Consider the following 27263-nt stretch of genomic DNA (forward strand, 5'->3'; position numbering starts at 1 on the left):
GATCAGTGGGACTGGATGTGGACACCAACAGCTCTGAAAAGCACTTTCGGTTTGAGCCAGAACTTGCTTCCAACACAGAGAGAAACACAAATGGCCAGGAAACACTGTCATCTTTCTCTCACTGGCATTACTCCTCTGCATTAGCCAGCCGCTACACTGGGAATGACCTAGAAGAAAAAGGTGAAGAAACCCAGAGTTACTTTAAGTCTTTACTTACCATTAAGTCAAGGTAGAAAGTATTGGTAGAATGTGTCAAGAGGTGAAATCAAAGCAGTAGGTAAGTGCAGCATTTTTACTATGCTGTTATGAAATGCATGAGCAAAAACTTGAATGCTTATATAGTTTGAGATAAAAATTATGCAATTTAGGGCCCGGCGCGGTGGCGCAAGTGCTTAAGTCCTTGCCTTGCACACCCGGGATCCCATATGGGCGCCGGTTCTAATCCCGGCAGCCCCACTTCCCTTCCAGCTCCCTGCCTGTGGCCTGGGAAAGCAGTCGAGGATGGCCCAAAGCTTTGGGACCCTGCACCCACGTGGGAGTCCCAGAAGAGGCTCCTGGCTTCGGATCGGCATAGTATTGGCCGTTGCGGCTCACTTGGGGAGTGAATCATCTGACGGAAGATCTTCCTCTCTGTCTCTCCTCTCTGTATATCCGCCTTTCCAATAAAAAATAATAAAAATAAATCTTTAAAAAAAATTATGCAATTTAAATGAACCAGGAAGATAGCCTTTACTCAACACCAGATCTGTAGGTGCCACTTTCTTGGTTTGCAATGATTTTACATGTGAGTAAAAGCTTAGTGCTGTAATTCATCATACTTCAAAACTTTATTACTTAGAACACTTTTCCATTATAATGAAGATACACCACTACCAGGGAGGTGGCATATGCTTTCTTCCTGCTGAAAGTAAAAATGTTTTGTGTTTTAGCATCTTCTACGACACCTTAAGAAAAAACTTTAAGAAGTCTCATTTGAAAGGCAGAATTATACAGAAAGCCAGAAAGAGAGAGAGACAGAGAGACTCTTCCAGCTTCAGGTTCGTTCTTCCCCTAGCCCACAGCTGTTCGTGGTGGACTTGGCCGAAGCCAAGACACAGAAGGTAAGAATGCAATCCATGTGTCTCAAGTAGGCGTCCAAGTCCTTGAGCCGCAGTCTGTGCCTCCCGCGCGGCACACGAGCTGGAAGCTGGGTCAGAGGCAGAAGCGGCACTTGATGTAAGCATTCCGACATGGAATGAGGCTATTCCAAGTGACAGCTTACCTTGCTGCAACACAGTGTTTGTTTTCTGCTTTTTCAACAAAAAAATTCATCTTAATTTTGCTCTAGGCCCCCGCCAAATTGTGCAACCAGTTTAATTATGTTCACTGTAGAATCTGGTAAAGCCAAAAGCTTGATATCCAGCCTCTCTAGCATCTAGTGTAGGCCATGTGACCCTGTCATGGTCAGTGAGGTAGAGCTGAACTCTAGTGGGAATTCCAGGGGGAGAAATGCAGTTTTTGGTACAAGGGGAAGACAATGATTGTATTACCTTTCCCTTTTTGTCCACCTAACATTACTGGAGCTCTGCAGCCATTTTGTGATCATGAGGCAATAAACATGAAGCTAGAGAGCAAAAGGCTTCAAGTTGCAGTGAAAAGGTGAGGAAGTTTGTGTCCTTGAGGGCCATGCTGAGCCAACATCAGCACCCACTCATTCAGATTTTTGTTGTGAGAAACATGGATCCACAGTTAGACTATATCTTTGTTTCTCCTCTGAATTTATACATCAACAACCCTAACCCCAATGGGATGATATGGGAGGTGGGTTATTGGGAAGTAATTTGGGATAGGTGAATGAGGCCCTGAGAGTGGAATCAGGGCAGGATTAGTGTCTGTGTTAGAGGAGAAAGTTTTCTCTTGTCACTGCAAAGAATGTACAAGTGTAGCTATGCATAAACTAGAAGGACGGCCTTTCCCAAATGCCAGATCTTGGATTTCTCAACCTCCAGAAAAATATGAGAAGTGGCTATTGTTTAAGTCCCCAGCCTATGGCATTCTTATTATAGCATGCCTGAATGAAGACATCTATCAGTTTAGCAACTACGTCCGTTCATGCCTTCTTGATACTTGAGTTGTGAACTGCCCATTTACGCCTGGGCCTTTCATCAAAACAAACAAAACACAACACAACCAAAAACCAACCAAGAAAACAAACTCAGTCATCAAGGGTCCTTAACCGGTCCGTAGAAAGTGGGGGTCAATGTCCTCTCCACCTTTCTGTTCTCCCTTTCTCTGCTTCAGCTCCTGGATCTAAACTCTCATCGCAGCTGCTCCCAAAGTCCTCTCCGGTGATCTGGCCGTTTCTACATGGTAGCATTTTCAGTTACACGTGTCAAACATCCACAGCTCACAGCAACAAGTCAGACCTGCTGCTAACCCTTTACAATAAGAACTCTTCTCTTACAAGTAAGATGGAATAATAATCCAAGTGAACCAAGTGAAAAAAAGACCTGGCAGAAAATTCTCACAACTGACGAGCATAAGGGAAACTTCGCCAATGATGACTTTGAGTTTGCCTCTCCCACTTTCCTCTCTCTCTCTCTCTTTTTTCATTTGTAACAAGCTCATTTTTGTCACCGCAGAAGGTCAGTCGCTTTGTCCCTGTGGTCTCCCTAGAGATCAGTACTCATAGGATTTCATTAAATGGTAGAGGATTAGTAATTAAGTACATAATGCCAATAAGCAAGGACAAATGTGCAGCTTGGTCACTCATTAGATGAGATGAAAAATGGTTGGCCTGCATCCATCAGCATTGCTGTAATTGGGACAGGAAAGCAGAGCCACAGCTTGGGCACAGCCTCATACACCGGCAGGCTTGCACATCAGTTTGCAATGTGAATTTTCATTATTTGTAATAGGAGATTATTTAAAACCATGCCATTTTTAAAGAAGCTGTTTTATTATTTAGCAATCTCCTGAAATGGCACTAGTTTAACATATTTACCAGAGAGGTTTGGCCAGTGCCTGTCTTCTAGTAGCTGATTTTTGCTGAAATCAAGAGATTTCAGGCATACGCAGAGTCCTCACTCATCAGGTTGTCCCAGGTCAACTGGACTCTGGAGCTAGCTGCCTCCTCCATCCGTTCCCCTCCTTGCTTCTCACATGGGAAAGACACAAGATCACCTTCTGTTTCACTCTTGAGCCACCAGGATTAATATTTTGATGGGGGAGTCTGAAATCGCTGGCTGGAAGAAACCGCCCTACCATCACACAGTTTTACAACCAAGTATTCAGTGAACGCACCGGAGCAGGTTACAGCTTTTCTACAGCGCAGATGTCAATAGCAGGAACATCTCCTTCCTAGTGGGACTCCAGTGTCGATGAGTCAAGCTATTTTGTACAAACAACAACATGCTGTACAGATAAAAGGCTATCTTGAGAAAACCAGTAACCCTTTTATATCACTTCTCTGTGAGAAATATGGGGACATGCAGGCTGCTAAACTTCATTTTTTTTTTTTTTAGCTCAGATAAATTTGAAACATGAACAAAACCCTTTTCCAAGAATGACAGGGTATCATAAAAGCCGAATTTCCAAGACATAACTTCTAGCGCACGAGCAACATGGCTACCAAGGAGACTACAAGAGCAGAAATATGTTTCCCTTCTCTGGGGTACTCGAGTGAGCACTTCGCTCTCACCAACAGAGCCCCACGTGTGTTCAAATGGATGTCTCACGAGCAAGGGTTAGTCTCTGGCAAGAACTTTCAGATGAAGCCACAGGGGATGGCACTCAGGACACACTGCCCAGCCCCCAGATCAGCCAGTCGTTTACACAGCACATCTTTATCAGTGGCCTTCTCCAGTTCATCCATGGCTTCCTGTCGGCTCCCCTGGCAGCTGCTTCTGTCAACGATCTCTGTTTTCCCGTGGTCCACCTCACTGTTGTTGGGAAGAAATTGAGTATTTCTGTTCAGAGAAGAGGGAAGGCAGGGAGGGATACAGAATATTTGTAAATGGTGGGTGCCCAGGAATGATCCCTCTGCCGAAAGATTGTCTTGTTCCTTAGAAAAGTTAGGTGTAATATCCGGATTGCCATATGCAATCAAGGCCTGCTTTGGAATCCTCTTCCTTGTAGTTCCATTTCCGGAAAGGAATTAGAGTCCTGAAATTTTACATGAGAATATCTAACAGCATCTAAATACTAAAAATTGTCTGATCATTGGCCTACCCACCCCCAAGTACCTTTTATGAGTGGCCTGGGCCAGCCCAGCTTGTGCTCCACAGTCACAGCTTAATGGGGTCACTCACAACTGAACTAAGAAAGAGGAGAGGCAAGGGAGCAAAAAAGAATGAACCAAGAGAACACTAATGAACAACTTTAGCACTGGATGTCAGCTGAGATTTTTTTTTTTTTTGGTGTAGCTTTCACACACTGGACTTCATTAAACTTCCAGAAAGAGAGTATAATATGTATATTCTTCTTGATAGATAGGTAGATAAGATAGATCGGAGAGAATAAAATACTGAGAAAATAAATAATAATTTATTCATGTCCCCATATCACGTATTGGCACTTTGCCTTCATCGTTGTGGCGATCCAGTCATAAATAACATTTGTCTACCTTAGACTGGTATGTCTTATTCTTTGATCTTAATGTCAACCCACAACAGGGATCAAGTATTAGAATAATCTCATAAGAACACATAAGATCATGTCATTCCAGTTTATTGAAATGAGTACATTTATAGCTTTATTTGCATACAGAAAAGTGCACAAGAAAATAGGTATTTACAAAACAGTGGTGTGGCTGATCATCACTTTGAAATAATTCAACTACCTAGTAATAGTTACCTCCAGTTTTGCACATTTGGATATTTGGAAATTTGATGCACTATTTCCTTTTTTTAATGTACTATTTCAAGTCTGTGCTTGTAATAACTGAAGAGGAAGTCCAATGAAAAAGTATGCCATCTATGATTAACTATTAAACATAAAAACACAGGTCTTATGTTGGACTACTTGGGATTAAGCAACACAGGCTCAGGAGGCTGCCATCTTTGTTTGGACCCTGAGCAGTCATCTGTTCTCCTCTAAAGGTAACATTGTACATGATTAATACCCCCAAGAAACCTGAGCAGTAAGGGTCACGAGATGACACTAAAAAAAAGAAAAACACAAAAACAAAACCAAAAAAAAGAAACAAAAACCATAAACAAAACAAAACTCAACTTGGCAAGAACAAACCCTTCAGAGCTGTGCTAACAACAGAACTAAAAATGAACTGGGAAGATTCCAAGGTTATAAGGGAAAAAAAAATATTGCAGTCATTAGATTTCTCAAAGATAACCCCAAATATTTGTTCTTCAACTTGGCCTCCACTCTCATTTATCTTCCTGTTAGCCATGAGATTATGGCTCCAGGAACATTTTCCAGTTACTTGATTAAGGCCTTCCCGCCCCCCAAAAAGCACCTGTTGTGTTTTGCACAGTAGCATTCAGCTGCGAGACAGTTGGCTCTTCAGTTTATCATTTCAGAGTTGAGTTAAATTTTCTCCAACATGAACTGCTCTTCTAGAACTTGAACTTAGAAAAAGGATGATGTGTTTCACAGGAAGGATGCAGGCTGTGGTCCGTTTGCAGTTCTAGATTTTGGGACTAGCAGTAAACACACATGAAGAGACGCTCCGGATGTGTGAATTCTTAGACATTTGTCATGGGAGTCTTTTTTGCTTATGGGAAGGGTTCATGTGTTACATGAGCGCAGGAGCAAAACTGACTGAACAGAGAGAGGGAAAGGGAGAATAATGAATAATGCTTTTCCCTCCTTTGTCTTAGCTAGAGGGCCGTGGGGAGAAATGATCTTCAGTCAGAGGAGAAGCAGCAGCACCTTTAGTTGCATTAGATTCCAAAGTGTCTCAGAAGTTGGACTTGCTTCATTTCTACCTTGGCATTTCCTGTGATGGTCTGAAGCAATATTTCTTTCGAAAAGGTGCTGTGTTTGACAAAAGTCTGTAGGTTTTATGCTCTAAACTAGAACCCCAAAGCACCTTTGAACAGTAGGGACTTGAAAATTTACTCAAAACAGTAATGGTATAAGGGGTTGTGGCGGCTGTATCTTCCATTTAGAAGACAGAATGTTCTAGAAGGTTCTAGGGACATAGGCAGCAAGAAGATTCAGTAGGGAAGCTACTTCATTTACTTTTAAGCTAGAGCACTTTTAGGATCTTAATTTATTTAAAGCCATACATTGTTTATCGTTAACATAGACAAAAGGTGAAAGGCGTTTTACAAGTAGAAGAGGCAACAAGAAATAAGGCAACAGATAATATGCCAAAGCTGAAACAATGACAGACAGGACATGTTTGGCTACTAACTTTGTCCTTGACTATTAAGGCCAACCCTTTTGTTCCTCTGGACTTTCAGCATATCAATTTCCTGGAAGAGTATGGAAAAGAAAAAACCTGAGGTTAGAACTTTCAGATCGAACATCAAGTCATTATTTAAAATGTCAGTAATAGTATTCCCTAGGATCACTGTGAGGATTGAATCAGCAATAAAGGTGGAACATGGAATAGAGCAATTAAAACAAGTGCTCAATAATGTTAGCAATTTTCTCCCATGATCATTCTTCTCATTCAATCTATTAGTTTAACAGGCTGACCTCAACTATACCCTCTTCTAGACTCACAAAAGAAAGGGCTTCCAAAGAAATCCAGTTAATTTAGTGTAAGCCATCCTTCATGACTCTGAATGTAGTTCATTCTTCCCTGTTCAAATAAGAAAGAGCCTTTGCTAAAACTTCTAGTTGTTCAGTATCTACTATATTGCCTTGCTAGCATTAGAATCACCTAGATTCTCACTAAGTAGGCCTTTCCTCAGCTACAGAAGGGAATTTGCATTTTCAAGGGTGTTATCCAATTCTCTGAAACAAAATTCATGCAGAAGACAATTGCAGAAAATATTGTAACTGCAGAATAGAAGTGAAGGACAATAATGCAAGTGACTGTACATTGTACGCTATGCTGAGTTGCAAGATGCAATCTCAAATGCCTTAGTGGGCTACAGTCTCAACTCAGGGCGTGTGTCCCCTCTCCGTCCAGCACATCTACACTGCATGGGCTGCCTTCATGATCATTACTTCAAAGACAACCTAGTCATCAGGTCAACTAGGGTAGATGTGGGTTCAAGTGACCCTTCTTTTACTTAATAGTGGCCCCAATATGCAAATATAGCAACACTGGCAATTCAGACTATGCCAAAAAGAAGTTAGGAAGTGCTTCCTGGGCCCAGTGGCATGGTCTAGTGGCTAAAGTCCTCTCCTTGAATGCGCCGGGATGCCATATGGACGCCGGTTCTAATCCCGGCGGTCCGCTTCCCATCCAGCTCCCTGCTTGTGGCCTGGGAAGGCAGTCGAGGATGGCCCAAAGTCTTTGGGACCCTGCACCTGTGTGGGAGGCCTGGAAGAAGTTCCTGGATCCTGGCTTCGGATCGGCATAGCATCGGCTGTTGCGCTCACTTGGGGAGTGAATCATCGGATGGAAGATCTTCCTCTCTCTGTCTCTCCTCCTCTCTGTATATCTGACTTTCCAATAAATAAATAAATCTTTTTTAAAAAAAGTGCTTCCTTTAAAGGGAAAAAAGATGCTCAAAATGAATTCCATGCCAGTTTATGAGCTATGGTAAGAGCAAATCTTCCCATCGATGAAATTTTGAAGGACAAAGAGATTCCTGTTAATCTAGCTGTTAGATCTGAAACCATAGAAGCTTTAACTGCAATGTGGGAGGAATGGTCAGTTATGATGGAGAAGGCATTAACTTTGTGGGTGGAAGTTAAGAGCAGACTTGTTCTGATTGATATCAACAGGTTGCTTCAGAGAACACTGAGTTTATACCAAGAATTCAGCAAGGAATGTCCCCAAATCAGTAATTGATTTGGACTGGAAAACATAAAATTGCTGCCAAAGGCTACTTTCCAATGTCAATTTTGATGAAAGAAAGCTCTTCTGGCAAAAGATACCCATTCACTAGACTCTACATTGCTAAAAGTCAAAGGGAGCATTAGAACATAAACTATGAGCGAGTAGATTCACTATGGTGCCGTGTGGCAGTGGTGCAGGCACAGAGAACAGAGTGAAGAAACCACACGTTCTCAGAAACAAAAATGATGTGCCTATGCTTGGGCATTTTTTACCAGAAACGGTGGGTAGCAGCCAGTATGGAAAGATTTCATTGATGCTTCATCCCAGAAGTGAAAATACTTGGGATAAAAAGGGTTGAAATGTAAAGATGAGGAGGGCCTGTTAGTAGCAGACAAAAGGCGTGTACTGCATCTTCACTATGTTCTCACCCCGCTTCACTTTGTAATGTAGGAACTGCATCTCATAACGTGAAGAATGAGACCACGCTCACGTGAATTTTATGACAGTATATCCTACTTTACGACTGGCTGTCATTTATCTCTTACTTACCTAATTTACACACTCAAATTTATCATATGTATATATGCATTAGAAAAAACATAGGATACAGAGGGCTAACCATTGCCTGCATTTGACATGTCTACTGGGGCCTTAGAATGCATTCCACACAGACAAGGATGAGCTACTGTAAGTCCAGTTTTATCACTGATGTCATATTTCATATATTTATCTATCTGAAACTAAACCACAGACAGGTGAAGACCTAGGTTAATCGTCCTGATTGAATGTGCGAAGACTAGAAAAACTGGGTTTGAGTTCTTTCCATTCTTTCTATTGCTTTACTGGTACCAACTGTGCCCCCACTTTCCCTGACTTGGAGATAAGCCCTGTCATCTAGCTTCTACCTTTAAAGATCAGAGTCACTGCCACTTACTGATGAGGAAGAACAGGTGACACTGAGCCCTTACAGTCATCTAGGACAAAGTCCATGAAAGGACCAACATCTTCAGGAGCATTTTGAGCTTCCACAGCTTATGAAGACAATGCACCGCTCAGAGATTGACACGTCGTATTATGCCATGCTAACTTTCATAGCCAGTGTCCACAGAGACATAAAGGCAATGACCAATGACGATGACTTGTCTGGTTGACTTGTTTGGTACCTTCTGAAGGTTTTTGGAATTTGAACCTTTTGTAGGAATTTAAGTTATTGCTAGGATGATTTGTAATAACTATGAAGGTAAAAATGCTAGAAAACAGTCAAATACTGCATTAAGTTTCATTCCCCCCCAAAAATGTAGGATAAGACAGATACCCATATCCCCATGGATATCTTAGTTAGGTATAGATTTTCCCCTCTGTGACAACTAATTTCTAAAATTTGAATTTCACCTTTTATTCCTTGAGCCACCCTGTCTCACCAGATCACCCAAAGCAGCTCTAATGGGATCTTCTACTTACCAACGTTAGGCAAAAGGATTCCCAAAGGCATCCCTATTTTTATCAGATGTAGGTTGAGAAGAAACCATCTAAGGGGATAAAACCATCTAGTTAACAAACATAACCGCCGCCGTAAGAGAACATTGTTTATAATGAAGACGTCTCAGTTCCATTAAGACACATTTAGTTCCCACACCGGCAGAGTGTTGATTTGTGATCACCTATTAGTAAACTGTGATGTGTACATCCACATCAAAATCAAGGTACAGGTAAATGACATGTGCCTCCCTCACAGCGAAAAAAATGTTACTTCTATTTTTATAAAACTTTTAAGGTAACATTTCAGCTCAGTTTTCCCCTAAAATAGTTTCTTTCATGATCCCAGTTAAATCCCACTTTATATGTGATATTATTTCTTAAATTCAGAAGACTGTGATTCCTGTAAAAATCATCTTTCCCAGTTCGAGTGAAGGTTTGCTTTATGAATCTTAGTCCAACATATTTCCTTATCCAAAAATTACTATAAAAGTAAGGCTATAAATGGGGCTGGTTTGTTGGTTCAACTGGCTAATCTCTGCCTCCAACCACTGGTATCCCGTATGAGTGGCAGTCCATCTTCTAGATGCTCCACTTCTGGTCCAGCTCTCTGCTCATAGACTGGGAAAGCAGAGGAGGATGGCCTTGGGACCCTGCACCCACATGGGAGACCTGGAAGAAACTCCTAGCTCCTGGCTTCAGATTGGTTCAGCTGCAGCCATTGGGGGAGTGAACCGCCAGGTGAAGGATCTTTCTCTCTGTAAAATCTGTATTTCCTATGAAAATAAATAAATCTTTTTTTTTCTTAAGCAAAGTTAACTCGTGTGGAAGGAGCAGCTGCTTTAGTTGATACTTACAGAGGGCTGTGATGAGCTGAACGGATCTTTAGAGAAAGGGTTCTCAAACGCATTGTCAATAGATTTGGTAGCTGGCAAGGTACCTTGTCTCGAAGCTGGCTTTGGTGGTTCTAGAATGTGAAAAACCCAGGCAGTTAGTAGACGACCTTTCCCCCTGTGCAGACAGAGGTCTCCCAAATAAGATACTCATCTCTGAAATAGATTTCATATGCAACTACAGTTGCATACTTCCCCAATTTCCCTCAGTGAAACAAAAATCAAAACCAAATGCTAGGACAGAGCCATCCCTTCCTGCAATAAAAATCGTCATGTGTATTTCTCTGAAGTGGATGAGACTCAGAATTCACTCATTCAGAGCCATAGAATAGAGGTGCGGTTTTACCACGCAACCTTCCACAGTTCTTGGCAGCCCTTCTAAGAATGATCACTAGAGGGCAGCATTGGGTCAGCAGTCTCCATAACCCCGGAGTCAGAGGAAGACCTCTGATGAATGCGAGAGGTTTCCTGCCACTGACTCTGTAAATATCCGTGGATTCTGTAGGCAGAGAGAGCTCACCATTGATCTTATTCAACAGCTGATTAGCATCAAAATCATCGTGGTCTGCACTCTCCTGAGGAATGCCAACTTTGCTATTGAAGTAACTGGAAAAGGCACTTGAAGTCCCAGAAGCAGGCTGTTCTGCCTTCCTCGCAGGCACAGCAGGTGGCTGCCGCAGTTGGAAATCCTTAAACATTTCTTTCACTTCCTTGACTTCTGTATCCCCAAGGGGGTCTAAGGCAGTAAAGGCATCACTGGGGATATCCTTGGCAGGGCCAGTTCTGGGAGGGGGCTGAGGAGGAGTGGTCAGGAGAGAGGACAGCCCAGAAGGGTTCTGGGTAGACATAGTAGGAGTTGGAAAAATGTTACTCTGGAAAGGATTTCCTAAAGAGCTTGTGGAGGACCATGTGTTGGGGGCCACAGAGGCAGAAGGGCCCCAGATGGCAGGGGCCGGAGGGGAAGGAGACGCTGCGAAAGACACGGGTTGGTTCCAGCTTGGCATTGCTGGGCTTGGACCAAAAACCATCGGCTGAGCAAAACCTGAAGGTTGAGCACTCAGGATGGCGCCGGGGACGATGGGAGGCGGCTGATTGAAGACCACGCACGCTGGGTTCCAGGGTCCTGCCTGGGGCGGTGCAACTGGCACCCCACCTGAGGAAGAGAACACCTTCATCAGGAGACAAGCATGAGCAGGCTCCTGCCCTCCATCCATAAGACAAGCGCCCTCCTTAACCCTGGCAGCTGACCGAGAGAGGCCGAATCACTCTAAAGGCGAACTACCAAATGCAGAATAGACAACAGGCGAAGGCTCAGGGCGTTTCGATGCTCCTCCCCTTCGTACTTTTTCACTTTACTTATGAGATGATAACCCAACTCCATGGAGTTGCCTGGAGCTGGCACAATGCCTCAATTAGCTAATCCTCCACCTGCAAGCAGTGACATCCCATATGGGTGCTGGTTCTAGTTCAAGTATTTCCACTTCCCATCCAGCTCCCTGCTGATGGCCTGGGAAAGCAGTGAGGATGGCCCAAGTGCTTGGGGCCTTGCACTCATGTAGGAAAACAGAAAGAAGCTTCAGGTTCTTGGCTTTGGATCAGCTCAGCTTTGGTCATTGCGGACGGGAGATATTTTTTTTCTGTCTGTCTCTGCTAGCTGTAAATCTGTCTTTCCAATAAAAATAAATACATCTTTAAAAGAAATTATGAGCCTATATGTGTATATATATGTGCATATATACATATATATGAAGATTTATTTATTTGAAACTGGGAGATTTTTTTTTAATCTACTGGTTCACTTTCCAAAATGATCACAATAGCCAGGGCCAGCCATGCTGAAGCCAATCCAGAATTCCATCCGGGTCTCCCACATGGAACATCTTTACTGCTTCAATAGCCACTTTAGCGAGAAGCTGAGTTGGAACAGAGCAATGGGGCTCCAAGTATTTGACTCCAAAGTGGGAATGCCAGCATGACAGATGGCGCCACCACTCTCTGCCACGCTGATAATGAAGCAGCTAACTAAGGTGCTCCATCGGACCCTCTGAATTGTTGATTTGCTCTTTGCCCTTGACAGTTGGCTCAGGACTGGAGACTATCTCGAGTTTGTATAAGGACCCAGCACACTTGCATCCTTAAGAAATCATTTCCAATTCTTCCTTTTTGGTGCTGCCAAGGTGGACATAGCTACATAAAGGGAAGATTAAAATTTGGCTGATGCCAATCTAGTTTTAGAGTTTTCTATATAAAAGAGGAGGGAAGCCTGTTGTCCTGGGAGATCTATTTCAAATTACTCTTGCTAAGTATCACTCACTAAACCTTGTCTGAAGTTGAACAAAAGATTTAAAAGAAGGATGAAGAGAAGACAACAGGAAGCAAAAGTCTTCCAAGGCAACTGATGGCCTTGTATTGGCATCTGATCTTTGGGGGTGGATGGCTCCCCTTGTCCATCTTGCCGTATTTATCAGGAATCAGTTAAAGTGTGAAAATCCAGGACTCTGCAGTAACTGGCCTTGCCCCTTGCCACCTTTCTTGAAAAACTTCTTCCAGCTTTTTCTTTTTAAAAGTATTTAAACTTTTTTTTTTTAATTGGGAAGGCAGATTTACACAGAAAAGCAAAGAAGGAAAAATGTCTTTCATCCATTTGTTCACTCCCCAAATGGCTGCAATGGCTAGAGCTGAGCTGATCTGAAGTGTGGGGCCTGGAGCTTCTTCTGAGTCTCCCATTTAAGTGCAGGGTCCCAAGGCTTTGGACCATCCTTCACTGCTTTCCCAGGTCACAAGCAGGGAGCTGGATAGGAAAGTAGCCGGGTCATGAACTGATATCTATAAGGTATGCCAGTGCTTGCAGAAGATGGATCAGCCTGTTGAACCATCGTGTTGTCCTTCCAGTATCTTTTCCTAATACACAGGGTAGAGTCTGTTCTACCTCTTCCCAAATCTACAAACGATTCAGTTATAGTGTCACCACCAACAATCAACCTAAATCCAGGTTCATGGTTATTCAAGTATGATGCTCTGGTCTCAAATCTTACTTACTTTCAGTCTTAGGGGGCAGAATTTTTTAATGATTCATTTTTCTAATGTAATTCAGAAAAGGTCACCAGAGGCCAGTGTTTGATATAGGTGTCACTCTGCCTGTGACACCAGCATCCCACTGAGTTCTATGTCCCCCAAGTTCTGTGTTGTATACCCCAAGGCCTCAACAGGGACATCTCGCCAACAAGCTTTACTTCATCTGCATACATGAGCAGTTACGGGGTCCAGTTGTATTTTTAGGCTGACTTGTCAATATTGGCTGTAAAAATTCAGGCAGTAGGTACTAGTCTACAACATTCTGTGATGTGGTCTAGTCATGATACTGCGAGCAAGCTCTCCATCCTTCTGCACTGACCGGTTCCACTTGGTGGAGGGGTGGAGGAAGGGTATGTGTGCAAGGGACATGGTGGTATCGGTGTATGCAGAGGCCTGGAACATGTTGGCCTCTCACAACCACATGTACTTAAGGCCCATTCTCCTCTCCCTCCTCCTGCCTCGCTACTCTACTACTACTACTAGTCTCCCTACTATTGTTGTTAAATGGATTTATTATAACAGAACCAAAATATTTTCCTTTGCAAGGAAATAGCAGAGAAAGAGACAAAGAGAGAGAGAGATCTTGATGACTAACTCTTCAGGAGGCCAAGAGACTTAGGATTCCAGACTAAGTTTTACCGAAGTGGGTAAGACAGTCCTTCTTCTTCTGTAGTTCCCCCACCTCCAAGGCTCAATCTATTTGGGGCTTTTACAGGTGCCAAGAAGCAGAAAAACAAAGTCCTCAGTAGGACACCAAAGACTATTGCTGTGGTCTCTGAAAACTGTTCCATGGAAACCAAAAGAATGAGAAGCTCTGGGCAAGCAAGAGCAGGCAGACTTCCCTCAGGTGTCATGGTCCAGCAGTAGGAGGTCCAGACTTGCATTCCTGGGTCTCTGACAAAAATCCCATGTCTTCTCCCATCTCAGTGTACCCCTTAGCTTCAGCTGCAAAGTGCCTATCATCTAACTCTATTGAGACCCTCAGCTAGCCAAAATATTGGCAAAGACATTTTCAGGTGTTCAGAGACCGACCATGTGCCTGAGCCACTGTCACCAATGACTAGGAACATCACTGAGCCCAGAACCCAAGACTTCCATTCTGTATTTCCATTGGCTTCTCAGGCTTCACTGAGAGCCTTCTTGAAGTGTATTTCCCTTTCCAGAGGGATATATGAATTGATAAGGGCTAGGCCTTCAATCTAGTTAGAACAAATGGCATAGAAGCTATGCCTGGCGCCATTTTTCCCAACATAGATGACAGCCAAGGTTTTCACAGACCAACCCCTTTTCACCACTGAAGCTTTGGTATCCCTCACTCCTCTCTTCTGGGAATCCCTCACCAGGCAGGCCTGGAGCGTACAACGTTGAAAATAGATTTTTTTGTGTTGCATGCTAAGTCAAGGAGCCGAATTCAAGCTACAAGTTTAGAACTGAATGGGGGAAGGGTCCCACAGAAGTACACGTGGACAAAGGGTGCTTAGGATGTTCAGGTTTATGAAAAGGGAGGGTCTGGCTGCAATGCACCATTGTTTTACCAGCCCAAGTAACACAGCTGTTCCTAACCTTGTCTCCAGGCACCTACCTAGACCTGCAAGGGCCCCCACTGGGGCAGAAGCACTTGATTTGAAGAGATCCAGAGGGTTGGTCTGTAGGCTTGCAGACTGTCCTGTGGGTGACGTCTGGCTGGGAGGTTCTGAGATGGGAGGAGTGAAGATGTCGGACGCGAGCAGGTCATTTGTTGAAGACTGGCAAGGCAGGGAAGGAGGGAGAGGAGTCACTCAGCAATAGTGAAACGCAATGTCAATTCTGTGTCCTGTTCTTCCCCCTGCATCTGGGAGCCACAGAAAGGACTTCCCTATTATTGGTCAACAATCCTTAAAAACTATAATAAATATAAAAGACAAAGCCAAAAGGCAAAACTAAGAAAAAGACACAGATTTGTGCTATGAACAGACCATTGGGTCTTAGTGACTGATACAAACTAGGACTCGCGCAGCAACATTTCTTTGGCTCATTCACACATTTGAATCCATCTCGTCTCCTTATTGGTTAAAAGCTAAAAGCTTGAAGCTGAGAAAGGACAACTATAAGGATGCTGAAATTCCTGATCATCCCGCTGCATTTAAATTAGTCTCCATTGAGTCCATACAACCTTTTAATTGTTAAGCAAGCCTGCATACAGTCCTCTGAAAGCTTTTAAAAAGATGCCTTTAGAAAATGCATTTTAAGTTGCTTTGGAATAAAGCTGATAGTATGCGAGTTTCCTTGAAGGGAATGGGTTAATGAAGTTAGCACTCATAAAAGGAGACAAGCTGGAGAATTTTCCACTGGGGACATTAATGCAAGAGGATGGTTGTGCAGGGCACGTGTTAGTGTGGGGCAGGTACAAAGGAGTCACAAGAACTCTGGCCCTCCCCTCCCAGAACATGACAATTAGACTTACCCGAGAGGCACAGAGCATAGCAGCATTAAAAATGGAAAAACTTGTGTTTAGTATAATCAGTGATAGGGCATGCAAACAGAAGGCAGGGGGTGACAAACACAGCGAAGGTGTTTTCAAAGGGAGGAAACTCCTCCTGGGAAGATGATGTGCCTCACCCCACCTTCAACCTCACAGCCACACAGGAAGCTAGGAGAGCAGCGGGTAAGAGCGCGCACGTCACACCACCCTCTGATACCGCACATGCACTCTAACTGGGATGTGCAGAAGATAATTCACCTTAGCAGTCCTTCTGCCTCTTCCTGGTTTGGTACTTTGTGGAGGTGGGATAATGGCTATGGAGTCATGTAGTGAGGACTGGACAGGGCTTTCCGCGTCCTGTCTGACGCCATTCGGTACAGAGAGTCCTGGGGGAGGGCTTCCCACAAAGGGGTTCGGGGAGGATTGCGTATGGAAGCTGTTCTGTTCACTTTCAGAGACCCCATTGTGAGTTCTCACTGCCGGCTGGGTTTGCGTACTCGGAAAGGGCCACGGGCCTGCCTGAGATTCCTGCTTGCCAGTCCGGTTAGAGATCTGGTCAAACTGCTGACCAAAGCAATCAGCATCGCCATTCAGGGGCCCGTTACTCAGGGGAGCAGACAAACTACTCAAATTCTCTTTCTTCTGCTCTGGCGATTTGAGGGAATCAAACGAAGAGGGTGTCGATTGGTCGGACTGTGCAAAAGGATCATCACGGAAAGGATCAGGATTAGGGGTGGGAAAGAAGTTGAGATTGGCAGAAAAGGCATTTTCAGGCAAGAAGGACGCCTGAGGCTTTGGTCGAGGAAGAGAGCAGGAGGTGATGCCATTTGTTAGGAATGGATTTTCTCTTAAAGGTTTTTGATTGGTGTCGATTTCAGAGTTTAGATCCACTAACAGGATATCTTTGCTCTCCTATCACATTTGGAAAGAAAAAAAAAAATAAAAAGAAAGTGTTAGTGCATGTTACAATTTCAAACAAGAAAATGACTTAAGATAACCAGGATATTGAAATCCCCAGATTTTGGTTGTGACCAACTGGTTGACCACTACCATCAATATCCTGAGTGCATTCATTGCTGTAGATTGGGTCTTGCCCCACCTGCTTTCCTTGATGAAGTCTTACTTTGATTAGGTCTCAGCTTTGTTACCCTCTTAGTACGTGAAATCTCACTGTTTAAGGTGTCTGCTACTCTGATCCCCTACACAGCCTGGTTCAGTTTGTTATCAACATTGTTTCAATTCATGCCTTTCAATCTGAAAGGGAGTAGATTATGACTGGGAAACTTGAAAGTAAGAAGTCACCTGAGCTGCCTGGCCTACCTTCCCATCTGATGTCCCCAGAATCCATTGTAATATCCTCTTACTGAGTGAGAGAATTCATTGAAAAAGATATTCATATATCATACTTCTTTATTGAGTCATCTAGTTTAAGGTCAAATACATTTCCCTGGCCTAGCTTTCCACCTGATGTACACATGATCCTCAGAATCTATGGCAACATCCCCTCGCTGAGTGAGAACATTTACCAGCTAAGCTATTCATATTCCTTTACTGTATGATGAAGCTTAAGGTCAAATACACTTCCTTATTATTTCCATTTGTCTCTCTAAGGAGGAAAAAAATGTTTTTGTTTTATGTCTACAGATATCTCTTCAAAGATTTGACTCCTGCAGAATGTGCTAGACAAGCAGTATCTCTCATTCAGACCACCAGAGTGCCTCTCTCCTCTTTTTGTACACATCCTTCTATCAACCTGACATACTAATACCAACCTGATTTACTACACATCAGTCTCTCCCCCGTGCATACCCTTTTCCTAACAGGCTTCCTCAGCTTTTAGGGAAAATGATTCTTGTTTGGAAAGCGTAGGAACCACTCTGCGATCCATAGAAGAGACAGCGGAACCAGACCTCACTGACATTTCATTTTGGGGCTCCTTTTACTGTGAGGAATAAAAAGACATTTCTAAAAGCCAGCTTTTCTCTTTGTAACAAGAATTTGTCACCAGAAAGAGCTTATAATTAATGTTTTAATCAAAGAAATGGACTGGAAGCATATATCTTTTACGATCAAGAGGTAGGATAAGATCTACTAGAAAAGCTTTTGATTTCAATATGTCATCACTCGTTATGAGCCACCTCTGGGTTAGAACCGTTGGGTGTTCACTGCTGACGGAGTTCTCCTTTTCAAATACTTGAGAAGTTCTTAGGACACCAAACAGGAGGCACAATGTTAGACTTCTGAATAGTCATCCTATAAGTAAAATGTATAAGGCTCTCCTCAGGTTGGGTTTGTTGGCAATTCAAGATGAACAGTCTAATTCACAGTCTACGCCTAAAAGAAGAGGGGCTCCACTTCTTTCCCCTTGGCCGGTCCTTCTTCAGTTCCTTGTTGGACTGTGAACATTTGCATCTTTGTGACCACCACTGAACGCATGAGAGATAGAGACTGGAAACTGGAAAGTGAATGATTCCTCACTCTTAGGGCTGGAGGCAGCATAAATGTCACACTGACTCATCAGTCTCTCCAACCATCCAAGCCTGTGAAATTCGATCTTCCCTTCTTGGTGGCTTTCTGCTTCTCCTTATATTAAAACAAGCTTCCTTAGGCCAACTTCCAAAATGATTTCTCATTGGAACACAAGTTATTCTAGACTACTTACTGCCTCATTTCCTCATTCTTCAATGACCTGGCTGAAAATTAGATTCTTGACACAATCTTTTCCACTAATCTTTAAACTTAACCTGTACTCAGTCCAAGCCATCTTACGGGGTATACGAAATGTATATTCTAGAGTGCCCATAACATTTGAACTCTGTGCCCTGATCCCATCCCTTGTACCAGATCTAACCCTCTTGGAGGAAGCTTGTGCCTTAAACTGTCTTCTTATAACCACTCTGCTTTTAAATCATAGTTTTTACAGTTAGAGGTATCATTCTCCTTTCCTTCCTGTTTCTTTATACCATCCCCTCCTCCTTCTTCCCTTCATCTTTTTTTCTTTCGTTCTTTTTTGATGACACTGTGGAAGGATAACATCCTAAGGTTTTTCAATAAAAATTTTGTTCTAAGGAATGTCATGTCTGCAACATGAGCATTACTTCAAAGGCATAGAACTTCTCTGTATGAATTTGAAGAGAAAGCTATCTGGAACCACCAATAGCACTCAGTTCCTTTAGATTTCCTTCTCTTCTCACATTACAGAGTAATTTTGCATTCTTTAACATGCTGGATTTTACTAAGAAGAGAAATATCAACTTTGTGACCTGCGAATATGGAGTCAGCACATAGGACGTATTGTCAAAGCCTTAACAGCTCATAATTAGCCTTGTTAACTTTCTCTTCTTTATTAGGTAGTATCTATTTTGATAGTATTTACTATTTTAATTGTGTTAAGCTAAAACTTGAATTTCTATAAATCAATGTCATAGACGTGTGAAGTGTAACAAAAAATAAAGCTTGACATTAGTCACTTTATCATATCCTTTTCCAGAATTTTCTAAAGTGTACAAAAGTAGATTCAACATTTTCCACACCATTCCCATGGAGTCCCACTTTCAATCTTGAGTGCTTTGCTCTCTTGCAATGCACTTGCTTACATGGCAGATACACAAATAGGTTGCTCAGACATCAACTTTCTCTGGTGACGAGTTTGCTAATGGAGGGGAAGGCAAAGTTGTCTAGAAATAAAAAGGATTTTACTGCAGGATGATCCTCTTGGAGTCATCTAATGCAGTACTAGAAACTTTATTCTTTCTTAAGAGGTAATAAACATTATGAAGAATGAATGAGTTAGGAAACAGGCTTCTCTGCTGCAATCTCCGTCAGGGTCTTGAAGATGCCTCTGGGCCCCTGGATTTGTCTACAGTTAGGGATAGGGACCAGTTCATCCAAAACTCTTCTCTGTCGTTTGGAGCTGGAGGTGTGCTATCCAGGGAGGTATTAACTAGCCTGGTCATCTCTCGGGAAGTGAAAATCTTCCTGTTTCTGATCTGCTGTTTGAGTTCTTATGACCTTCTACGTCCTGTAGTCTTGCTTCATAATTTCTTAGCTAGACATTTCTCTCATTATTGTAAATTTTTTCATCTAGTTAAACTGCATTTTTATTGTTCAAGTCTAGGAAGTCTTGACCTCAGAAATATCCTTTAACTTGAAAAACACCCTGTAATTAATGATAATTGATAGCTTTCAAGATTAATTTTAATGTTGGTTTGTGTTCTAGGCAATGGACAGTCTAGTGGTGTTGTACATTTTATGCTGTGCTTTGCCAACAGGAAAGCTTAAATGAATAATAGAAGCTATAAGAAAGCATTACAAATTACACAGATGTTTTCATTTGAAGCCTGTTTTGGAAAGATGAAGACTTGGGTATTAGCCTTAGATATGGATCTTTTTCCTGGATCTATAAAGGCTTTTCTCTGAACTACCAACTTTTTATATGCCAAGAAAAATATTGCTCCATTCTCACAGGGTTGCTGTACAACAATCAATATTAAGAACATTCAATATACTAGAGTATTCTATATAGAATAAAGAATTTTTTCCAAAAGGGGCAGGCTTTATTTAAAGATAGCCGACCATTCTATTTCTTTAAAATGATATCTCACAGCAATCTAGTACACTGCCACAGAAAGAGAGGCCAAAAAAAAAAAAGAAACCAGGAATCTTTAATTCACAAAAACTTTCATCAGGTGCATACATTTATACAAAAAAAAAAAAAAGTAATTCAGTTCCTTTTTCTGAATCTAAGTAATACCAAGAAAAATTACAATGCCTGACCTTTTGCTCAGATTAAACTTCTACGCAATCTCATTTATCATAATAATTGCCGATAGGATCCAAGGCAGACATCAAATTCAAATTTACATTAGCCACCATTGATCCTTCCTGTCGTCACACAAGTTTCAATGAGATGCTCGAGATTTCTAGCTGACTGTATTTTGTTGTACAGATGTCATATCTATTACATTGCAAATTTAAAAACAAACACTTACTGTTGGACTATTTAGGTCAGGAGGTGTAGACATGTCCCCAAACAAATCCATCTGGTGAACACCCTTAAAAAAGTATTTTGATTAGATTCAGATGGTCTACTAAAAGATTACTTTCTTGTAACTGTTTGTTTTCTAAATTAGAGAAAAACAGTTATCGTAATTGGATTTTCATTTGTAACTAACACAGACTTAATATTAGGCTATTTAGGTTGGGAAGTGTAGACATGTCCCCAGACAAATTCATCTAGATCACACTATTTAAAAAAAAAAAAGTATTTGGGGCCCAGCGCAGTGGCCTAGTAGCTGAAGTCCTCACCTTGAACACGCCAGGATCCCATATGGGCACTGGTTCTAATCCTGGCAGCCCAGCTTCCTATCCCGCTTCCTGCTTGTGGCCTGGAAAAGCAGTCAAGGATGGCCCAAAGCCTTGGCACCCTGCACCTGTGTGGGAGCCCTGAAAGAGCTCCCAGCTCCTGGCTTTGGATTGGTGCAGCTCCTACTGCTGTGGTCACTTGGGGAGTGAATCATTGGACAGAGGATCTTCCTCTCTGTCTCTCCTCCTCTCTCTATACATATATCTGACTTTGTAATAAAAATACATAAGCCTTTTAGAAAAAGTTTTTGACTTTGATTTCATTGTGTCTACTCAAAAGATTACTTGGTATACTGACATTTACACTAATATTTAGGATAACAGCTATCATGACAAAATTTTTACATAAATTTGATATTCATAATTACAGGAAGTAGACCATGTTTCAGTAAGGAAGAATCATAACATCGCATACATACCAATCTCAGTTTGTTAGTTTGTTCATCAAAGTTCAGTAGGGCCTCACTGCCATTCTGAAAAAATGGGAAATATTGAAGGAATTAGCCCACGCTTGTTCCCTACAGAATTTGTTTTCCCATTCTTTTGGCTCATTAAACAGAGATGACTTTGGCATGCATATTTAACTATAAATCTTCTATGGCAAGAGAGGTTATAACACATAGTAACAAGTGAGATGTGAAGAGGGCTTAGGCTGGTGGTGGGCAAGAACCAAGACACATCTCCCACACAGTTCCCGAGTCAAGGTGCGTGCTTACCTCTTCTGCTTTGTTGGCCTCTTCCGTCTGAAAAGAAAGCACAGATTGGGTGATCTTGTATCTGGAGTTAAAGGGTGTTCAAAAAGAACAGGTACACTAATTGCTCTGTATTCATCTCTCCTTTCCATATCAGCACTAGATTAAACAAAGATACTGAATTTAAACTTGATTGTCCTATAAAGTTCCCAGAATCAATATGAAACTTGCAGGGAGAAAAGATTTAGGGATTGGAAATCAGAAGGGTCGAATTGTAACATCCATCCCTTGCATTGCGGAGAGGAACAGGCAGTACATTTCTGTATTTTTTCATACTTTGAGGAGTCATATAGAAGCCAACTTCATGTATATATATATATTTATATATATATAAATAAAATTATTAAACATTGTCATGATTCAACAGTTCCTATATCAGGTTGTACTTGCCTTTTTCTTCTCTTCTTCCTTTTTCTTTACATTATAGATAACTTGGAAAAGGTCTTTAAGATCAACAACTAATGGCTCAGCCTGAAGTGAGAGAAAACACCATTGTCAGAATTTTAAGCTTAGTTTCTTTTCTCTGTCTTCCCCAATCCCATCAAAACATCTTAATTGTCTCCCCTGTTTTGTAGGGAATCTTCACTTCCCCCCCACCCCACCATCTTGGGTCTCCAGAAACATAAGGACAGCAGAGTTAAAAAGAATCTACCTTTGAAGTCCCATTAAGGTTTCTGCAGATAATTCACTATTGTTCTAAATTCAGCTAAGAGAGTCTATCTCACAATCTTCTTGCCACACACACTCCATGATTACTACTGACATTCGGAAAAGATTCCTTAGACCAGTGATGAGAATTACTCCATGAGCTATTTAACCCTCCTACATCCAATTGTTTCCAGTCCATTTTCTACATTGAGTTAGACACTTGAATGTTTGGAGGACAAGATGGCAGATACACCATGAGGCTTAGCGCTTACCTGTTGCCCTGTTTTTATGGCAAAAAATTGATGCTGGCCTTCTCCTCCACATACATAACCAAACGCCCGGTTGTCTGTGACATCACGGGCAATGAAAGAAATCTTGTTTACTGGATGTTCATGCTCTATCACCTAAAAAAGCAACACAATGAATGATTGAGAAAACCAGAACCAACTTTAGATTATTTCTAGTAATCACTGGGAATATGTCTGCAGATGTAAAAGCATATGAGTGGAGATTTCTGTAGTCTTTGAAAGCATAGTGACATTACCTCTTGAGAAAGAGCTCCAAAGTGAAGGAAGAATCGACAACAAAGAAGGATCCCATTAAAATGTTGCCATTTAATTCTCCTTAATCCAATGGTCTGATGTCACATAAGCAAGAAGATGGAGATTAGCAGGCCACGGATTTCTAAAGAAAGAAATCCAAGCTGCTCCAGGTAGGTCTGTTTTCCTGACTCAAAGACAAACCTCAATGGACAGTGAGTAAGTTTGAGGATCCTTGGGTGGTGGCTCATAGTGAGTGAGGAAACATCTTCTGTATCCCTGGAGCAGGTGTTCTAGTACACTCTGGAGGTTACCAAACCTTGTCAACATTTGTCAACATGGCCTAGATGGCTGCTACATGAACTCATGCAAATGGTTGAATCCCCAAGTTGATGACACCAAGAGAGTGGAACTTTATTCACTCACAATCTCTAAGCAGGCCTTGCGGAAGGTCCTTAGGTTATTAGGGGTGTGTTCTTAGAAGGCCCTCAGGGGAGAGTTGGTGAAAAAGGCTCGAGTTAAGCCCTAGCTTACCACATGATCTTTTCCTTGCCTCTGTGTCCCCTCTTGCTATGTGATTCAATGCTACTTGAATCCGTGGCAGTAAGATGCCAGCATCAGATTTCAAACCAATGGAGCTGCCCAACTTTTACACTGAGCCTTCAGAATTGTTGATAGAAACAAATCACTTTCCTTTAGCTTGTCTTAGGTATTTCATTACAGTAATGAAAAAAATGATTAATATAATCATCTATGTCACTAATTAGGAGTTATAAGTGGCAGAGAGCTTACTAACTTAGTAGTGCCTCCCTTCATATTTTTCTCCCTTTCTATTGATTCTTTCAAGTAGGTAACAAAGTTAAACTTTTTAAAAGAAGTATGTTTTACAAGACTGAGTGAGAGAGTAAATGTATATTATGTGTATGTGTGCGCTTCTACTTGCTTGCTCACTCACTAAATGCCTGTAACAGTTGGGGCTTAGGCAGACTGAAGCCAGGGGTACAGCAGAACTCAATCTGGGACTCCAAGTGGATGGCTGAGACTTAATCTATCCCATGTTGCCTTGCAGCAGGTTGGGCATTAGCAGGGAAGCAGATGAAGTAGAGCTTAGACTCAAACACTGTCACTCCAAGATGGAACAAGTGACTTCTTTAACTGCTGTGCCACATGCCCACCCAGGGTTCAGCTCTTCAAGGATCTCTCTAAGTGACAGAACTTGCCTTGGGCTTTGGGTTTCCAATGCTGAAAGCAGCTACAAAGCTTATATTGCCTATCTTTAAAAGGTTTTCAGAGAAACAAAATGCTAGAGAAACCTGACACCTTTCCCTGGTAGGTTCAGGCAAAGCAAAGCTGGCAGACTAGAAGGAAATATAAAGCCAATGGTGTCTGTGGCCTTGAGAACCAGCTGGCTTGGCAAGCATGCACTGAGGTACCTGCATCCTAGGGTTCTGATGTTAGATAATGGGTATTTATAAGAAAGGATGGGTAGTGCCTAGGGGTCTCCCCCAGCGCTTTCACATGATAGCAGTGTTTCAGAGCAATGAAAATGAGCTAAAGTCAACATTCCGTGGAAAAACCTTATGATTATCTATTGGGGAGATAAAAAAAAGACCATGAGACTCTGATTGATAACTTTTGGATAAGACTCAAAAACAATAAAGCATAGTTGTTCATATGTAACAGAAAATAGAAACTGTAAAAATAGAATAGGGGAAAAATAGAATAGGGTTATATCTGTGGGATGAGGAGGCAGGGAAAAGAAGGAAAAAAGTTAGATGTAATGAGTAATGTTTTCTGTAGGTAAGCTGGTAAATTCACATAATTAACATATTAAAATAAAATCATGCCCGGTGTGGTGGCCTAGTGGCTAAAGTCCTTGCCTTGCATGCACCAGGACCCCATATGGGCACCAGTCCTAATCCCGGCGGCCTTGCTTCCCATCTAGCTCCTGCTTTTGGCCTGGGAAAGCAGTCCAGGACGGCCCAAGACCTTGGGACCCTGTGCCTGCGTCAGAAACCCGGAGGAGGCTCCAGGCTCATGTCTTTGGATGGCTCAGCTCCAGCCTTCGTGGTCACTTGGGGAGTGAATCATTGGATGGAAGATCTTCCTCTCTGTCTCTCCTCCTCTCTGTATATCTGATTTTGAAAAAAAAAAAAGTAATAAATAAATCTGTAAATCTTTAAATAAATTAAAACCTGCAACATCAAAAACAAGGAGTAGGGACTAAATCTAATTTTATATAACCAAATGTCCAATAAACAAATGCCCATTTAAAAGCAATAGTATACCTGTATTTATAGGTGCAGAGTCACATCTACTATAGGAAATGATTTTCAAAACAAAATACCATTGACTCCTTGCCTTCTATTATGTCTGCTAATTTGGAAAAGTAATTTTTGTAAGTGCTATTTTTGTTTTGTTTTTGCACAGAACTCTGAGAAAAAGGGAAGGTGAAATTGGAGTAGCAAATTGTTGGTCAGACTCAGCCGGTCAGGTATGTGTCAGTGGGTGTGAATTCTTACCCCAGTTTTCTCGTCAATTATTTTTATCCCAGAGAGGGAAATGTTGACCCAGATCCTTTGCTTGTGTTGTCCCTGAGACCGGCCAGCGGCTGCCATCCCCTGATAGGTTGAAGAGATGGGAAAAAAATATTTAATTAGAAAAAGGACCTAACCTGTTTCTAAGACTAAAGCATTCAGAGACAGTTAGCTTTGCTTTCAGCTTGGATTGGCATTTACAGAAAAATTAGACATCTTTCATAAAACACAATAAATAGGATGAATTAAACACACTGGCCCTTGGACATGTCTTAGTTACATGAATTACAATGAGCTGGACAAGTCACTCTAATCATCCTGACCTCAGAATAGGCACAGAAGGAAGCAAGGGCCTGACGTGAAGGTCCAGGACTTGATGTTCTTCTAAGCCTTACGTTACTTAACAATCATTATCTATTTCATTAGCTTCCCAAACTAACAATATTATTGAAAATTTTAAATTAAAAAAGGAAACGGAAGGTCTCACACATTTAACATGTTTTCAGGTGGAGTTATGAGTTTTACTTGAACATTACCCAGTTCTAAAACAGGGTAAAAGTGGGATGAAAAAAATGCACGTTTGTGCACAGCTTTTATAATAATTCAGTGATGGAATGGGGAAACATAGACTTGGTTCATTCAAATATCAAATCTCCCAGACTGAAAAGGCTCCTAAACCCCTGATGTGCTTGATTAAGTTAGGTCTCTAGAACAAGCAGGCAACCAGTTCATGAGTTTGACTGGACCAATCTACAAGCACACACATTTTTCTTTTTTTCAAATAACAGATGCAGGTAAATATGTTCTCATAAGACAATGCTATTTGACATTGGATTAAGCCACAAATGGAGCATTCTTCTCCCTTTTACCTTTAGTTTCATCATAGAATCTTGGCTCATCTTATCCCCTCTTGCGTCTGGCACATCATCAATGCCAATTAGCTTGGCCTTATATTTTACACCATCACCTTTGAATCTGGCCAAGAGATACTCATCTGTCTTTTCAGAGCCTGAGAATAGAAACAGAGCAAAAACTGTAAGATCAGATCTAGGCTTGACAAAATACACGTATGGATCCACAGTTGAGCAGTATAAATTTTGGCTATACTATAATCATCAGATACACAATACCCTACCCTGTTTTATTCTGACCTCATTTGGCACAATCAAACTCCATAAATGCAGATGGGATTGCGGTAAAGAGAAACAAAACTCTTAGAAGTAAAAAATTGACTAAATCATGGAAAGTTATGGGATTTAGAAGTGGAAGTTGGGGATATTTCTCATCATAACCTTTTAAGGTTTTGAGAAAATGTCAAAAGGATAAGCTCTATTTTCTTAATGAAAGAAAAACAAGCAGCCACACAATTTCCTTCCAATAAAGCAGGGGGAGTTCCAGTAAGCAAACTCCCTTGAAAATCACTAAGACAGATAATTCATCTTCATAACTTCTTACAAGTATAATAGTAAAAGGGAAGAAAATCACAGCATATCCTCAAACTATGAATGACAAAAGACTATTTCCAGCTTCTTGTGGAGCCTCAGAGGACAGTCTAATGAGATAGAATCTTAAGTTTTGTAAGTCAATGGTATAAAGCAAAGCAGTAAGTGGACTACCA

General features: G+C 41.7%; 1 protein-coding gene across 1 annotated transcript in view; it reads right to left on the minus strand.

The window, feature by feature from the left end:
- Positions 1 to 4698: 4698 nt before the first annotated feature.
- Positions 4699 to 27263, minus strand: part of DAB2 (DAB adaptor protein 2) — a 55247-nt gene continuing 32682 nt past the window's right edge. Inside the window, exons 3-15 of the mRNA XM_040977487.1 lie at positions 26515 to 26654; positions 25631 to 25729; positions 22842 to 22973; positions 22312 to 22392; positions 21886 to 21912; positions 21589 to 21642; positions 20797 to 20859; positions 16064 to 16717; positions 14927 to 15089; positions 10790 to 11422; positions 10234 to 10343; positions 9362 to 9429; positions 4699 to 6416 (exon numbers count right to left, since the gene is read on the minus strand). Of these exons, the coding sequence (XP_040833421.1) occupies positions 9367 to 9429; positions 10234 to 10343; positions 10790 to 11422; positions 14927 to 15089; positions 16064 to 16717; positions 20797 to 20859; positions 21589 to 21642; positions 21886 to 21912; positions 22312 to 22392; positions 22842 to 22973; positions 25631 to 25729; positions 26515 to 26654 (2219 nt within the window). The 3' untranslated portion in view covers positions 4699 to 6416; positions 9362 to 9366. The remainder of the gene's footprint in view (positions 6417 to 9361; positions 9430 to 10233; positions 10344 to 10789; positions 11423 to 14926; positions 15090 to 16063; positions 16718 to 20796; positions 20860 to 21588; positions 21643 to 21885; positions 21913 to 22311; positions 22393 to 22841; positions 22974 to 25630; positions 25730 to 26514; positions 26655 to 27263) is intronic.

The sequence above is a fragment of the Ochotona curzoniae genome, unplaced genomic scaffold, assembly GCF_017591425.1.
Source record: "Ochotona curzoniae isolate NIBS_2020 unplaced genomic scaffold, NIBS_Ocur_1.0 contig_2754, whole genome shotgun sequence".
Classification (NCBI taxonomy): Eukaryota; Metazoa; Chordata; class Mammalia; order Lagomorpha; family Ochotonidae; genus Ochotona; species Ochotona curzoniae.